We start from the raw sequence: 16,068 nt of genomic DNA, 5'->3' as shown, positions 1-16,068 counted from the left end.
GCACGAGATCTGCATTCTGGATATAAGAAGAGTTAGGCCTGAGACCGTACTCACTTCTACCTGACTATAGATGAAGTAGGTGCCGTCCACCAGTACCTCCAACTCCCCACTGCGGGGGTGTAGCTTAAACACCTTGGGGTTCATGGTGATCCGAGACCAATCATTGAGCACTCCACCTGAAAGATCTCAGTATGAGAGAAGGGCAGTCACTCAGTACATGTCAGAACTATCTGGGCAATAAACACAAGAAATATCAAGCCATACACAACCCCCAGCCCCATCCCAATACAACCTGGATAGCCCAGGATGCCAAGCTTTAAGAACAGCATCTGGAAGCAGAGAAAGCAGTCTGTTTGTAAAGTGGCAGCTAGGCCTGCCTCAGGCCCGTGGGGTCTGCCTGTCCTTCTTCTTCTCTCCTTTCCTGACCCCTCTGTCTGGAACGATATTTAACCAACATCTTCTAGCTGGAATTGGGGGGGAGGTAAGAAGAGGGCGGGCACGCTGCCCTATTTTCTTTGTTGTTCTGGGGCCTGCACAGGCAAAATCCAGACACTGAGGGGCAGGCTAGGTCTTATTATTCCATTTCATCTCACCAGCTATAGCTCCTGAATCCCTCTCCTGTCTTATAGGTTCATGGGTTTTCTCCTTGTCCTTAAGAGATTCCTTTCTATAGTACCTCCACACCCACTCCTTTCTGGAAAGCCTCGCTGGGCCCCCAGGAAACCACTCAGCCCAAGGAACTGTCTACCCGGAGAACCTTAGGGATCAGGTGTGAGTCAGACTTCATGGCAGCCGGAGCAAGTGACCACCAGTAATAAAGCCCGGTAGGGGAGAGGGATCCTTACGAGAGTGAGGGATAGACCGCAACGCAGCACTAGAACCAACCAAAGGGATGGAGAGGGTGTCTGGGCACTGAGGCACCCCAGCAAAGCATGTCTCTCAGTAATACACCATATGGGGTGGAGGGTCAGTCACTCCACCTTGGCTGGACGGTGGGGGCTGGCATGTGAGGGAGGAGGAAAAGCTTCCCTTTCCATCCTGCAGCAAGGGGGATGTTCCTTCCCACCTCAAGAGGAGGGAGTCCAGGCCTAAGGAGCCTTCTAGCCTCAAAATCATCCATTCTTCATTCAAGAAAATATGTTTTGAAAGTCCATCCTTGGCTAGTCTCAGGAGGTCTGCCTTTCTGAGGTGTAAGGAAACTGGCCTTCTAGAAAAGGTGCCCGTCTTCCCTTAAGGTGATAAGCAGATGGGATAGGAGTTTGGAGGAGATGCCCTGGCTCTGCCCCTCACGGAGGACCGCTCTGCATGGTATCTTGCTACCCCTGATGCCCTCACTCTTTATTTTAAATTTTAATTTATTTAGTTTTGGCTGTGTTGGGTCTTTGTTGCTGCACGCGAGCTTTCTCTAGTTGCGGCGAGCGGGGGCTACACTTTTTTGTGTTGCGGTGCGTGGGCTTCTCATTGCGGTGGCTTCTCTTGTTGCGGAGCACAGGCTCTAGGCACACAGGCTTCAGCAGTTGTGGCGCACGGGCTTAGTTGCTCCACAGCATGTGGGATCTTCCCGGACCAGGGCTCGAACCCGTGTCCCCTGCATTGGCAGGTGGATTTTTAATCACTGAGCCACCAGGGAAGCCCTGATGCTCTCACTCTTGCTTCTGTTGGAACTAAAGATCAGCATATACTACTAGGGATTGGCCCAGAAGGGTTGGAACCAGTCTTGTTATGTGGTGGGAGCAAAATCAGTAGCTTCTGGCATAACATTGAGGCCACCCATCGAGACACCCAAACAAATCTATTTCCTGCCTGTCTCACCCTTCTCTGGACAGATGGTGATCATGGCCCATCCAGGGCCTTGGGGCCCAAGGTACTTGGTCCCAGCAGGACTGCTTAGGTTTTGGTGCCATTCTGTTCCTACTTATATTTCTGAGGTGATTGAGTCAGGCATTCTGGTGGCACTCCAGGATGTAGCCAAGCCCGATCATTAAGGAAGCAGAGCACAGCCAGTTCAGGACTGACTGGGCTCTTAGAAGCTGTCCCCATGCAGCAGGTTTCTGAACCTTCATTTACTGTTTCTGTACTCACAGCCCCTCCCAGTAAGCGTCTGGCATCTTGGCTGGCTTGCTGCTTCCCGAGGCTCCTGGGGGTTCACGCATTTTAGGCTTTGTGCACCCTGGGGACCGGACATTATTTCAAAGCGCCGTTCTTTAATGAACGTTCATGTCTCTTTGAGGAAGAAAATGAAGCTAATCATTCAGTGGAGTATACACACACATCTCTGAAGTGGCATAGTGCGGTGGAGAGAGTCAAACAGATGTGGTTTTGAATCCCAGCTCCTACACTTAACGGAAACCTTGGGCCAGTTAATTAACTTCTCTGAGCTTCAGTTTCTGTCTCTGTAAAAAGGAGCTAATGCCTACCTTTGTCGTGAGGATCAAATCAAATCAAAGACAAAGAAAGTATGTTGAAAACTCTAAAGTACCATACAGATATAAGGCAGTAGATTTAGTATGGTGTTGTCCAATTTGTCTGGCACTCTGTTTCCCCACCTTTTAAATGCAGGGATTACACTAAATTAGGGTTTCTAACCTCCTGAAATCCACCCCCCTTTTTCATAGACACTAGCATCTCAACATGCCCCCCACTTCCCTGAGAGAAATGCCTCCTCCACCCATTTTCTGTGTAGACCCATCAGACAAGAAGATTCGATTTTATGTCGTTCTACTTTCTCTAATTTGTATTGTGAAAATGGTGATAAAACTACACATATCCCCAAGGGTGACTCTGATTCAGCCTCCACCTCGCAAGAATCCCTGGTTTAGACAATGTCTCAAGTCCCTTTCAGCTTCCTCATCAGCGATTCTAAATGCAATTTGTAGCAACCTTAGGGCAAGCAATTACTCAGGACAGCCAGCAGAGGGCAAAATGGAGTAGAGAATGGCCCCTAATGTCAAGGGTACCTCAGGGGCCTGGGAGGAACAAGGCTGGGGGTAAGGGGAGGAGAAACTCTCCTTAGGGAGAGAGCCTACTTTGACTCTTACCATTCTTGACTTGGATTGCTGACCCTTGGCCCTGTAGATGCACCACGGCTGGCTGGGAGGATAAGAAGGACAGAGAGAGTAGTCACTGTGAGAAATGGCTGCTTGCTCAGCCACCAGTTGCCAGGATTCCACCTCTGGTTTCTAGTCTTCATTTGTATCCCAATTCTGATCCCTCTCCCCTTTCTTGGGATGCGAGTGGCCACATTTCTACTAGAGGGTAATATGATTTTGTAGCTCTGCCACTTCATAGCTGTGTGACCTCGGCCAAATGTTATGCCTCTGAGCCTCATTTCGCTAACTGTGAAATGGGGATCATGAGAATCTCTGTCTGACCTCTCTCACAGGGATGTCTGAAGATCAACTGAGGTGATGAATATAAAATGCCCTGCAAGCCGTCAAGCACCGTGCAACTGTGTAGATTGATCGCCGTGACCAAACAGCTGTAGTGAGGGAGGCTGAGATGAGACAAGGCGAGGCGGCGGAACCTGCCAGTATAGACGGATCAGGAAGCTCAGAGACTAGGGAGGAGTCCTTCAGGCCGTGAAGGCAGAAGTCTAGGCTGGGCTTGACCCAGAGCTGGTTGGCTGATTTTCAAGGACATACTCTTAAACTTCTAAGCTGCTGATGTCAGGTGGTCTGAGGGCCGACAAGGTGTCTGGGGTGGCCGGGGAGGCAGAGATCCAGGTGAATAGGCCTGACTGGCAGCTGACTATTGGGTTTGGCAATGGTGACCCTCTGTCTCCTGGGGAATGGGGAAAAATGGCCATGACAAGACTCAGTTCCCTTGCTAAAGGCAGGCCCTGGGGCAAAGCTTTTCTATTCATAGAGATGGAGGAGGCTGTGAATGAAGAACCTCAGAACCTCCAGGGTCTCCTCACAAGATAAAGCCTCAGCAAATTGAATAGGGAGCAAACTCAAGGGTGGCTCTAGCCTGTGGTCTTCCCTCCTCTCCAGCAAGAGAGCAATTCCCAGCCAACCTGGTTTTCTCGAGTTCCAGCTTTATCAGCAGCACCTGCAAAATAGGACAGGCCAGTCAGAGGGCGTCTCTTTCTACTTCCTTTACTCCTCACCTAGGCAGCCAGTGGCACTGAGCTTTTGCTCCCTGTAAGTGAAGCCCTGTCTGAGTGTTATTTTCCAGGGCTCAGAAATGGAGGGAGAGTCAGGGTGTGATGCAGGGCACTGGGGTAGGAGAGGACACTCCTTCCTTCTCTTACTTGCTCCCGACCTGCATCTTCAGTGGGCCTAGCAACCAGCAGGGAAACTGGCCTCTCACCAACGCTGGTCTAAGGGAAGTACCACCGAGCACCTATGGAGACAGAGAAGAGTGTTTTCCTGCCACCACGTGACCCCGAGACGACGGTGCTCGCTTCTTTAACCTTTTGCTCCCTTTCTATTAATTTCCTTCACAGAGCGCATTGCCATTTGTAAATACCTTGCTTCTTTACTTGTCTCTCTCCTCCTGTAGGACATAAATTCCACGAGAACAGGGACCACTTATCAATATATCTCTTGCACATAGAAAGTGCTCAATTAATATTTGTGGAAAGATTGGATGGGAAAAAAAACCCTAACTGCATCTCTTGGGGCCACGGTGACACGGATTAGCCCTGTTTGAACTATGAGTCAAAAAATCTGAGTCTTGTGGCAGTAAAGACCCAGAGAAATCAGCCGTAAAGACTCCATTTCTGTAAAGCCCCAAGATACAAGAGGGGAATAGGAGAAGGAAATAACAACTGACCTAAGCCCAGGTAGTCTGACTCCTGTCAACTTCAATTAGGCAGGTTTGGATCTGGATCTATATCTTTTGGATGCCCTTCTGGGCCCAAAGGGAAAGATGCAAAGAGATTAAATGCTCTTCAAATGGGCAATGTGGTGGGGGGAAGGATATAGTGCACACCAGTGTACACCACCATTTGAAAATGCTCTTGGGATCACCCACTCTTGCTCTATTAGAGAACTTTTAAGGAGCCTAGGAGGGTGGAGAGATGGAAGAACTCACCAGAAGGTCCCTGGAGACCAGGGGGTCCTTGAGGACCAGGAGGACCTGGAGGGCCAGGTGGTCCCATAACAGTTGTTCCTGGAATTCCAGGAATCCCTGGAATCCCTGGGGGTCCTTGGGGTCCTGGAGGTCCTGGAGGTCCTGGGGGGCCATTGGGCCCAGGAGGTCCTGCCTTCTTTCCTGAAAGACAAGATTAGGTATTACATTTGTAGTTATTGACTGAGAATGTACTGTCAGGAGTTCCTCAGCCTTCTAATGACACAAAGTCGGCCCTCTGGGAGTTCCTGCTCTTAAAGAGGTGGATACTTTTATCATACGTCACACACACACACACACACACACACACTCCCTACCCTGTTTCATGAATAATCATTTACAGGTTGGGTTTGAAGATATAATGGCCCTCAAGGAGCTCAGTCTAGTGGGGAAACAGACACAGTCACACGATAGAAGTGCTGCATTAGTGGTAGGGACAAAATGCTGGAGAGGTCAGGGAAGGCTTCAAAAAGGAGGTTACAGTTCGGCTAAGTCCAAAGGATCAGAATTGCCAAGTGGCTAGACCTATGGGTCACTTTTTAGAATTGAGAACTGGGCTATTGTTGAAGAGTGTGGCTTTCACATTTATTGTCCAGGCCTGACCTTAGGAAGAATATTGGCTCCAGGAAGGTTTCCTATAGGAGTCGGGATGTACAGGGACTTGGGCTTGGGATGGAGGTGGGAATGTGGGATTGGAAGGAGTCTGGGAGATGAGAGGTGGGGGAGGGGAGGGCGAGGGAGGGAAGGGGGGGAGAGAGAGAGAGAGTGAGAGAGAGACAGAGAGCACCATAAGGAAAGAAGGGGCAGTGGAGAGCACAGAGCTGAGCTGAGGAGGAAGCAGCAGGCAGGTTTTTGCTTTCTCAGCTGACCCCTCTAAACCCTAGTTTTAAAGATCTCTGGGAAAGGAAATTCTTCAAACTCCCTTGGTAACATGTTCCAATGTTTATTACCCCCTCACTGTTAGGAAGTTCTTCTGTATATTGAACTGAAATTCCTCCTGTGGCAGTTTAAGCTCTTATTCTATTGTTTGTATAGATAGAGAAGAATAGCTACCATCATGCACACAATAACCCTCATGTGCTCAAAGACATTAAGTCATCTATCAACCTCTATTTTTATAGGCTAAATAATCTGGCTTCCCAAAGTCTTTTCTCAGAGGCCCTATTCTTGAATGTATTATTAATCAAGCCACCAGATCCTCCCCGTTTCCTCCTCGCTATCCTTTCAGAGCAGTCTCAGCCTTCTTATTCCATATTCCAGTCCTTCCCACATCCCCGCCAGAATGTAGCTATGTTAACAGAGTCATAACTGTGGTTTTGAACCAAACCCTCCAGTTCCTCCTGTTTAACCTCCTCTGCTCCATGCAGTCCAATTCAAGCACTGCAGGTGGTCACAGGTGGGTGACTGCTTCCTCCCTTCCCCGCTTTTTCACAATCTTGTGGAAGTCTCAGGAATGGGAGCCTTTCCCCAGACTCCATCATGGTGTCTTCACCTGTGATTCTTTCTTCCTTTTTAAATATAACCCTGTCAAGTCTCATTTAAATACCTCCTTCCTGACTCTGCCTCCTGGCTCCCTGGGCTCTCAGGGAGGAGAATCCTGTTCTGATTTATCAGGTCCTCTTTTAAGAAGAATGCCGCGTGCTCAAGAAACCCAGTCCTCATGGCAATGCCACTCAAGAGGTCACTTGTCCATGTCTAACCACATCTGCATTTGCAATGAAACAACAGGGTCATTGCGGGGCCCCTTCCCCAGGGAGGAAAGTAAGGAAGGTCCATAGAGCTTCTCTCTCACGGAGAGACAGGAGTCTTAGCGTTTTCCCTGCACTTAGCAGCAGAAGACTGAATCTGCCCAGTTTCGAGATCTAGCAAATTTTAAGATGCCGAACAGGAAAGCCATCTCCCTTCAGATTTGGGCAGCTTCCAAGTCAGGCTTATTCAGCGCCCAAGTTTCAATTCCGGCTAGTGTAGTGGAGAGAACAAGGAATCTGTAGTCAGGAGATAAGGCTGTAAGCCTCAGCTCTGCCACGGATGTATACTTCGGGTAAATCCCTTCCTCTCCTTGAGCCTTAGTTTCTCCATTGGTAAAACAAGGAGCTTGGCCTCAATGATTTCTCTAAGTTTCCTCCCAAGACTGAGGTTCCATAAGGAGGATTGGCGTACCCCTGGCAGTCAGGAAACTTCCCTAGCCTGGTTATAAAGTCTGCTTCTCTCTCATTCTTCTCTGAGTGGCACAGACACAGGGGATGGTGCATAGTAGGCTGTCCTCTGTCCCAGAATGTCCAGGCCTAACAGTGATTTTTGAGCTAGAGGGGCTTCTGTGGGTAGTGTGAACTTTAGTGTCAAGATTGTGAGTCTCCTGTGATTGTTAATGTAATTTTGGAAGAATTAGAGCCAGAAACTCCTGCAGTGAAAGTGAATAATGGTTGCAGTGTAAACAGAGAATGTTCACTTATGAAAATGCTAGAAGGCATCTGAGAACAAGCTCCTGCTGGGATCTAGTTCTGCAGCTGGTCCTCTTTGCTCCTCTGCAACCAGGTTTAAGTAACTGTGCTTGTCATCCTTGCATCCTTACAGAAAGTTGGCCCACAGAGGAGCATGTACAAAATGGCCCCTGGACCAAGAAGATGACTTTAGAGGACTGTATTCCTTCTCTGGATTTCCTTACTCTAACAGAGTACCCCACGATACAAAAGCCCAGAGACTTTTGTACTTATCAAGTTACCCTGTGTAGTCTTAGATGCAAGAATACACGCGTTCTTTTAGTGAAGCTCAAATTGTTGAAAGAATGAACTAAAAGCAAGAGATGGGGGGGGAGGGAGAGAGAGAGAGAGAGAGAGGGAGAGAAAGTTATGGGAGGGGGAAAATTCCATTAAAGGATGGAAATTAAATGAACAACTCAATTACCTCTTCAGGCATGTGTCTATTCACTGTGTCCATGGAAATCAGTATTAAATGGCTTCTAAATCGCTTTCAGCCAAGGCAAATGTTTAAAGCCTATGTGCATTCTCTTCCCAATAGTGGCCCACATACAAGGTAGCAGTGCTGGGCAGTGATCCAAGTCACTACCAGAGGCACTGGGATCTCTTGAGTTTGTAATTTCAGAGCTTCTCGCCTAGAAAGCTGCCTTCCATTACCACCAGCAAGTGTGTTCTCTCGGTGCTCACCCCTTGGATGACACTTCAAATGGGTGCTGCTCCCCACCACACACATGCCCTATATTTGGGTAAATCACTAGCCTACTTGCTGTTCCCCCAGACATGACATGTTCTTTCATGCCTCTGAGAGATTTCAGTATGTAGTTTTCTTTGCTGGAATATTCTTCCCCTTCTTTTTGCCTCATCCTTCAAAGTCTAGGTTAGATAATGTTTTCTCTGAGATGTGGGACCAAGCATGGGAAGCTCATGCTTCTATAATTGCACTTTTTAAAATACTGTACTTCAATTATTTGTGTGTGTTTCCATGACTCCAACTATACCGGGAGATTTTGGAGGGCAGTAACCATTTTTCTTCATCTCTGTATCTCTCTTCCTGACAATTACAAGATGCTTATTCACTGTCTAGTGAATGAGTGAGTGGAAAAAAAAACTTAGTAGCTGTCATTAGAAAGTGCTCTCAAGTCTACCTATTAAGAAAGAAAGGAAGGGGACTTCCCTGGTGGTGCAGTGGTTAAGAATCCACCTGCCAGTGCAAGGGACACAGGTTCGATCCCTGGTCCGGGAAGATCCCACATGCCATGGAGCAACTAAGCCAGTGCACCACAACTACTGAAGCCTGCGTGTCACAGCTACTGAAGCCCGCATGCCTAGAGCCCATGCTCTGCAACAAGAGAAGCCACTGCAATAAGAGGTACACGCACTGCAACGAAGAATAGCCCCCGCTCGCTGCAATTAGAGAAAGCCTGCGTGCAGCAACGAAGACCCAATGCAGCCAGAAATAAATAAATAAATAAATAAATAAATAAATAAATAAATAAATTTATTAAAAAAAAGCAAGAAATAAAGGAAGTCATCCCTGGGCTTGTGCTAGGAGCAGAGAGTGTCCTTGTCCAGGCCAGGGGAGCTTTCTAGGTTTGTTAAAATTTCTGTCTTAAAGGGATGTGATAAGAACAGAAAACTACACACTTGAAAGTCAAATTTGGGCTTCCCTGGTGGCGCAGTGTTTAAGAATCCGCCTGGCAATGCAGGGGACATGGCTTCGAACCCTGGTCCGGGAAGTTCCCACATGCCGCGGAGCAACTAAGCCCCGTGTGCCACAACTACTGAGCCTGCGCTCTAGATCCTGCAAGCCACAACTACTGAAGCCCGCGTGCCTAGAGCCCATGCTCTGCAACAAGAGAAGCCACCGCAATGAGAAACCCGTGCACCGCAACGAAGAGTAGCCCCCACTCGCTGCAACTAGAGAAAGCCCGTGCGCAGCAACAAAGACCCAACACAGCCAAAAATAAATAAATAAATTTATTTTTTAAAAAAGTCACATTTACTTTCTTAAAAGACAGAATAGCTTGGTGAATGCCCAGGCTCCACAAAGAAAGGTTTCCTCACTGACTCCAGTTCTCTGGCTATTTTCCAATTTTGCTCAGCTCAGGTCCTTAGGGGCCAGGCCATTCTTCAGCTTCTTTACAACAGGGACACAGGTTTCCCATGTGGTCCACGGCATCTCAAGCCACCAGAGTACCCTAGTACTCAGAGAAGTGGCAGGAGGCAGCTGAAGCCAGTCTTTCGGGCCTAGTCTGGGATTGATAATCTACTCTGTAAAGCTCCGGAAATGTTAACAGACAGAATCATTTCGCTTAGAGCATTTTAATGAAAACTCATGAATTTCACTCTATTTTCCTCCCAGGTCAGAACACAGAAAAAAATAGGTACTTAAAATACTCGTTTCGTGGTTGGTTCTTTTAGTCCTAAGGAGTGGACCACATTCCCTGGTCCTGTCTTTTGGAACCTGTTCTGTCTTTGGTTTCTCCTCTTCAGGCAGGCAAGCACTTGTACAAACTCGTGGGCCATTCCCATTGCAAGTACACTGGAGACTTACAGACCCAACAGTGGCACAATGGATCCACTCAACTAGGAGATTCTTGGAAAAGACTAAATGATCAGGGTACTACTACAGCTGAGGTTTTTCCATCACAGAGAAAATGATATTGAAACCCCAGAGCAAGAAATACCTTCCCTGACTCTCTGAGAAATAGGAGAGGGATAGCTTTTAGGCCAAAAAATAGGGTACTGACATCTCTCAAGAGGTAGTATACCTAGTCCCTACAAGCAGTCTCAGGACTTCATTCATACCTGGCCACTGATTTGATAAAGGAGGGGGAAAAAAGGAGAAAGGAGAAGGGCAGGGGAAAGAGTAAGGAAGAATGAAGGAAAGAGATGTAAAATGAATTGTATGGAAGAGGGAACAAGGAAGAAAAGCAAAAACAACTTTCACATGTTGCTAGGAAGCAATTCTATCTTTCATGGATCATCACTGAAAAATGATATATATTTCTTATTCCTTGGAAGCTACAATACTCAAGAAGATCACACATGATTGAGTAAAATAATGGACATCCAGCATTGAACGAATATAAAAATCCTTCTCCCTTGATTTTTTCTTCTAATTTTAGAAAAGACATGACAGCAATTTTACAAAATCAGGAGCTTGACTTACCCTTTTTCTTGTTTTTAACTGGACCTGTTAAAAAGAGAAAATGGAAAACTAAGTCACTGGAAATTAACATAAAGTGTTTATTCTTCAAGACAGTCACAGGAGGAATCCCCAAGACACTGCAAATTTGAGGGAGCCCCATGCTAAGGGTCAGGTTATTGGCAAGGTATCGCCCAACTATCAAACCTCCCCAATCTGTCTCTGACTGTTGTAACAATAAAGTTACAAGGAAGATTCTTCCCTAGGAAGAAAAATATTTCAGGCTTAGTCTTTGGAGTGAGGGAATGGGTACTTCGCCATAAAGATGAAATGCCCAGAAATGCAGAACTCAACAACCTTAGGACGGCATTCCATTAATTATGCAAGTCCTGAGATTGAAGAGTCACGCATTCAGGTCAGGAAGTGATGTGAAGTCTCATGTGTTGAAGCTGGAAGGAGAAAAGGGTCATTTTCATGGAAGGAGCAGAGCAGCGGCAGTTTACTTTTTAGTCACTTCCTTATCGTTATTCAAATCGTTAGTTATTAAAACAGTGCAACCATAATACATTCATCTGGGGGCCACATGCATTCCCACTGTAATTTAACATAAGTTAACAGACACTTTAAAAGAAGTGCCAACAGTTTCATTGACAATGAAATCACAAGCATTTTCTGGGGAATTACTTCTAAAGAAAACATTTCTAATCAATTGAGGGCACTCAGAAAACCCAAGGCTTTTCTCATATAGTTAGGTAACAATCACTCCTCAGACATACACAATTTAGGTGTCTCCCAGACATGCAGGCATGTTTTTCCCTACTGGGGACTCAATTCACTTCATTCTGTAGGTGGATTTGATTTTCTTTAGGCGCACATATTTAAAAATCTGTTCCAAACTCCCATGAAGACCCTACTGGACAATAATAAACCCCTGTCAGTGCCCTCAGGAGCTCACAAAAAGACCAGCATTTGTATACTGTTTTTTTTGCGGTATGCGGGCCTCTCACTGTTGTGGCCTCACCCGTTGCGGAGCACAGGCTCCGGACGCGCAGGCCCAAGCGGCCATGGCTCACGGGCCCAGCCGCTCCGCGGCATGTGGGATCTTCCCGGATCGGGGCACGAACCCGTGTTCTCTGCATCAGCAGGCAGACTCTCAACCACTGCGCCACCAGGGAAGCCCCTGTATACTCTTTTATAGACTAAAAAATCTATTTCCATTTATCATCTCATTTTATTCTTGCAACAAGCTTGGAATGGTCTTTACCTATAAGAGCAGGCTCTATCAAAGATTCTGTCTGAGCAGACTTCAATCAGAAGTCAGTAAAGTCTCTAACTTGGAGGGCTGCCAGCGTGGCCATCAGAGCTTGCACAGGTCCCTCGAAAACCAATGTCTGTGTAGACTTCCCTGGCAAAGTAATTTCACGTGCAACAGTAGGTATTATTATGCGCAGGGGATGTTTATGGTTGGGTTAAGCAACCTGCTGCACTTAAGGTCATGATCCTCCACTCTTTTATCCTCATTTTTTTCTCTCTTTCTCTCCTCCCAGTTCTTGGTCTTCTTTCTTTACTGCCGATCTTGTATGTTTTTAACAACACTGAGAGCTCCTGAGAATGTACACAGAGGTTCTGGCAAGGAAGCACAGCTACACAGATACTACTGACTAAGAGACAGCCTGAGAAGGGCCACCTCCTTGAACCAGAAAGCTGTCTGGGGAAGGATTTACACAGAAAGGCCTATAACCCCATCAACCAGCTACCAGCCAACCAGTCAGCCACCTCAGCCTGGGAAAGCAGTGAGATGACAGCCATTGCAGCCACTGGCCTCACAGACAGATTGTGTTAGCCCTGGCCAAGTTGCTGACCATTTCAGCTGGTTAAAGGGTAAGTACTATTACATCAGACTTCAAAGCAGGCTTTGAGGAAATCAGACGATCACCATGCACCTAGTCCTTATTGAGCACACCTAGGGAAGGCACAGTAAATAATGAAACACAACTCTATCCTCAGAGAACTTACAGTTGAATAGGAAAGTACTAAAGGGGGGAGACTTAAGGAATTATACTGGCTAGTTGAGGAAAAATAAATTCCTGGAGGAAGTCTGACCTATATCTACAAGGGAAGTTTGACCTATATCTACAAGGGAAAAGAGGGAAAGGGAAGTTAAACATTTTTCGTTAACTTTTATGAGATGGATGGACCTAGAGTCTGTCATACAGAGTGAAGTAAGTCAGAAAGAGAAAAACAAATGCCGTATGCTAACACATATATATGGAGTCTAAACAGAAAATGGTTCTGATGAACCTAGGGGCAGGACAGGAATAAAAACGCAAACGTAGATAATGGACTTGAGGACACGGGGAGGGGAAAGGGTAAGCTGGGATGAAGTGAGAGAGTGGCATGGACATATATACACTACCAAATGTAAAATAGATAGCTAGTGGGAAGCAGCCGCATAGCACAGGGAGATCAGCTTGGTGCTTTGTGACCACCTAGAAGGGTGGGATAGGGAGGGTGGGAGGGAGATGCAGAGGGAAGGGATATGGGGATATATGTATACGTATAGCTGACTTACTTTGTTATACAGCAGAAACTAACACACCATTGTAAAGCAATTATACTGCAATAAAGATGTTAAAAAAATTTTGTTAACTTTTATTATTTTTATACCAGAAATACTACTCATTATACATACTTAAATGCATGCACACCTACATACATAGAAAAGGGGAGCAAAAAGGAAAAAAATAGCTTAAAAAAACTACTCACAAATAACCACTATTAACATTTTCTGCATATCTAGAAATTTCCTATGCATATAAATATGTATTTTTACAAAATGTGATCAAATAAAAATGTTGTTTGATAACTTTCTTCTATGTCAATAGCTACATTTCTACATTATCATTTTAAATTTGGATACAACAGCATTATATAGGTAGTTCTTTATATTTTTTTCTAGTTCTTTCATGATTTCATTTTTCATATTTAAATCTTTAATTAATCTGGTATAGATTTGGTATACAGCGGGAGGCAAGGAGCTAACTAAAATTTTTATCTTTATTTTCCAAAATGGCCATGCCATGAAGAGTGCTGAGAATAACAGGGGCTCAAAGCCCTATCTTCCACTTCTTCTTGTGTCACAGAAGGGCTCCCAGGGAGCTTCCATCTATTCAGTGGACATTTGGCATATCCCTCAGAAAAAAATGAGGATGAAAAAATATGGACAAGATTATCCTTAAATTGTATCGCACTTCTCATAGGGGCTAGTGAGTACATCATCTCAGCAGTATAGGAATTCTAGCTCCCTGGTATTTTCTCTCTAGAAGATGGAAAACCACCATGGCCAGTAAATAATTCTTATGAGTTTCAGCATGGTCCCCTAAGCCCTGGTTCTATATCCGCCATTCTCATTTCTTTTGTTTGAGGCCATTGTGGTTTCCCGTCTTCTAGAGAGAAAATATCAGGGAGCTAGAACTCTCCCATATTAGATATGAGCATCTTGACCAGAGCAAAAGCAGTAACATCTGCTGAGTTCTATAACATTTTAGATATATTGATTTATTTTCTCTATATGCTTCAGAACCTTTTTCATACCTACTCAGGGCACTACCACTGTCACATGTCTGTTTCCGTGGTAACAGGCTACATTTTTCTATCATTCTAATACCCTCTATTTGTAATCATCATGCTTTCTGCAGGCAAACCCCACAAATACATCAGGGTGGGACAGATGTGCAGTCCCTGGGACTGCTTTTATAGTAGTAAATTTGAGATCTGACAGGTTTTGATCTATGTGGCCAGGCTGTTTGCGATCTGATATTAAGAAAAGGGGTCTTGTAATAGCATCAGGGCCATGGAAGCCAGCAGCAGTCCTAGCCTGAGTCTGGTCCTGACTCAGTCACAAACTGACAATAAGGCAAGTGGGCCATTTTCTTCTGATTCTTCATCTTCTAAATTAGGGAATACTTTGTACACTTTGTCTCTATTCAAGCCTAGGGTTCTGATGAAGATAAATGACACCATAACTAAAGCTAACATTTATTGAATATATATGAGCCATGCACTTTGCTAGATGCTTTACATATCTCATTTAGGTCTTAAACAATCCAGCAAAGTAGTTATTATTATGCTTATTTTATAGATGAAGAGATGGATTAAATTGCACAAAGCCACACAGCCTGTAAATATTTTCAGGTAAGCTGAAACTTCAGAAAGATTCATGTTTTTCTAGATGTGTTTTGAAAATTAAAAAATAAATGTATATACTTCCAATTTCTGGCTTCACGTGTCAAGCGCTTGAAAGCCATCACTCCCATACTCACAATAAGAAAAAAGCTGAGCAAACTTAAAATCACTTCTTAGATCCATCAGAGAACTGAGGTCACAAGGCAAACTGCTGTTCTGTAATATGGAGAGACAGACCGGTGGATATGGAGACTCATAGCAGACTGGGTGAAGAAGCCTGAAGCTGAAGCCAGTATCAGTAAGAAGACTTTAAAACTGTAATTGACAAATTGCTAGATGCTCAGTGTGGACTAGCTCAAGGGCTAAAAATCCCCAGTGGGCCCAGCCTTAGGGGGTTCTCCACACGTTCATGCATTTTACCTTCAAGAGCGCTACCAGGTTCTCACAGTGAAGATGGGAGAAAAATTCTCTTGTCCTTCTAGTAAGGGGAGAGGAAAAGCAGCCATTTTGAAATATATCCCGACCTCTCTATTCTCTTTAACAAGGCCTGCCCTCAAGGAAAACTTTTATCAGAGCCTAACTGACTGGGGTTTTACCAGAGCTGAACTGACCTGGGGGATAGGAAATACCCAACTCAGGCACACTAAAAGATTGAGAATTAATCATAAGACTCATGAATGCTTCCATTCTACCCACACTTTATCACCACATTAACAGCACTCCTGTATAACGGCATTACAGCTAAAAACACTGCCAGAGCTTTATTTACAATAGCCAGGACATGAAATCAACTTAAGTGTCCATCAACAGATGAATGGATAAAGAAGAGGTGGCACATATATACAATGGAATATTACTCAGCCATAAAAAGAAACTAAATTGAGTTATTTGTAGTGAGGTGGATGGACCTAGAGTCTGTCATACAGAGTGAAGTAAGTCAGAAAGAGAAAAACAAATACCGTATGCTAACACATGTATATGGAATCCAAAAAAAGAAAAAAAAAGGTTCTGAAGAACCTAGGGGCAGGACTGGAATAAAGACGCAAATGTAGAGAGAATGGACTTGAGGACACGGGGAGGGGTAAGGGTAAGTTGGGATGAAGTGAGAGAGTGGCATGGACATATATACACTAACAAATGTAAAACAGATAGCTAGTGGGAAGCAGCCGAATAGCACAGGGAGAT

General features: G+C 45.2%; 1 protein-coding gene across 4 annotated transcripts in view; it reads right to left on the bottom strand.

Moving 5' to 3' along the window:
• The window catches only part of EDA (ectodysplasin A), a 386,114-nt gene that overhangs the window by 5,742 nt on the left and 364,304 nt on the right, over positions 1-16,068 (bottom strand). Inside the window, exons 3-7 of one of the 4 annotated variants that reach the window (XM_033849543.2) lie at positions 10,723-10,746; positions 5,038-5,217; positions 4,016-4,050; positions 3,039-3,090; positions 55-185 (exon numbers count right to left, since the gene is read on the bottom strand). In XM_033849543.2, the coding sequence (XP_033705434.1) occupies positions 55-185; positions 3,039-3,090; positions 4,016-4,050; positions 5,038-5,217; positions 10,723-10,746 (422 nt within the window). The remainder of the gene's footprint in view (positions 1-54; positions 186-3,038; positions 3,091-4,015; positions 4,051-5,037; positions 5,218-10,722; positions 10,747-16,068) is intronic. The other 3 variants (XM_033849544.2, XM_033849545.2, XM_033849546.2) reach the window with 3 other exon arrangements.

Source organism: Tursiops truncatus, chromosome X (assembly GCF_011762595.2).
Source record: "Tursiops truncatus isolate mTurTru1 chromosome X, mTurTru1.mat.Y, whole genome shotgun sequence".
Lineage (NCBI taxonomy): Eukaryota > Metazoa > Chordata > Mammalia > Artiodactyla > Delphinidae > Tursiops > Tursiops truncatus.
This window is presented reverse-complemented; position numbering and strand designations above follow the sequence as displayed.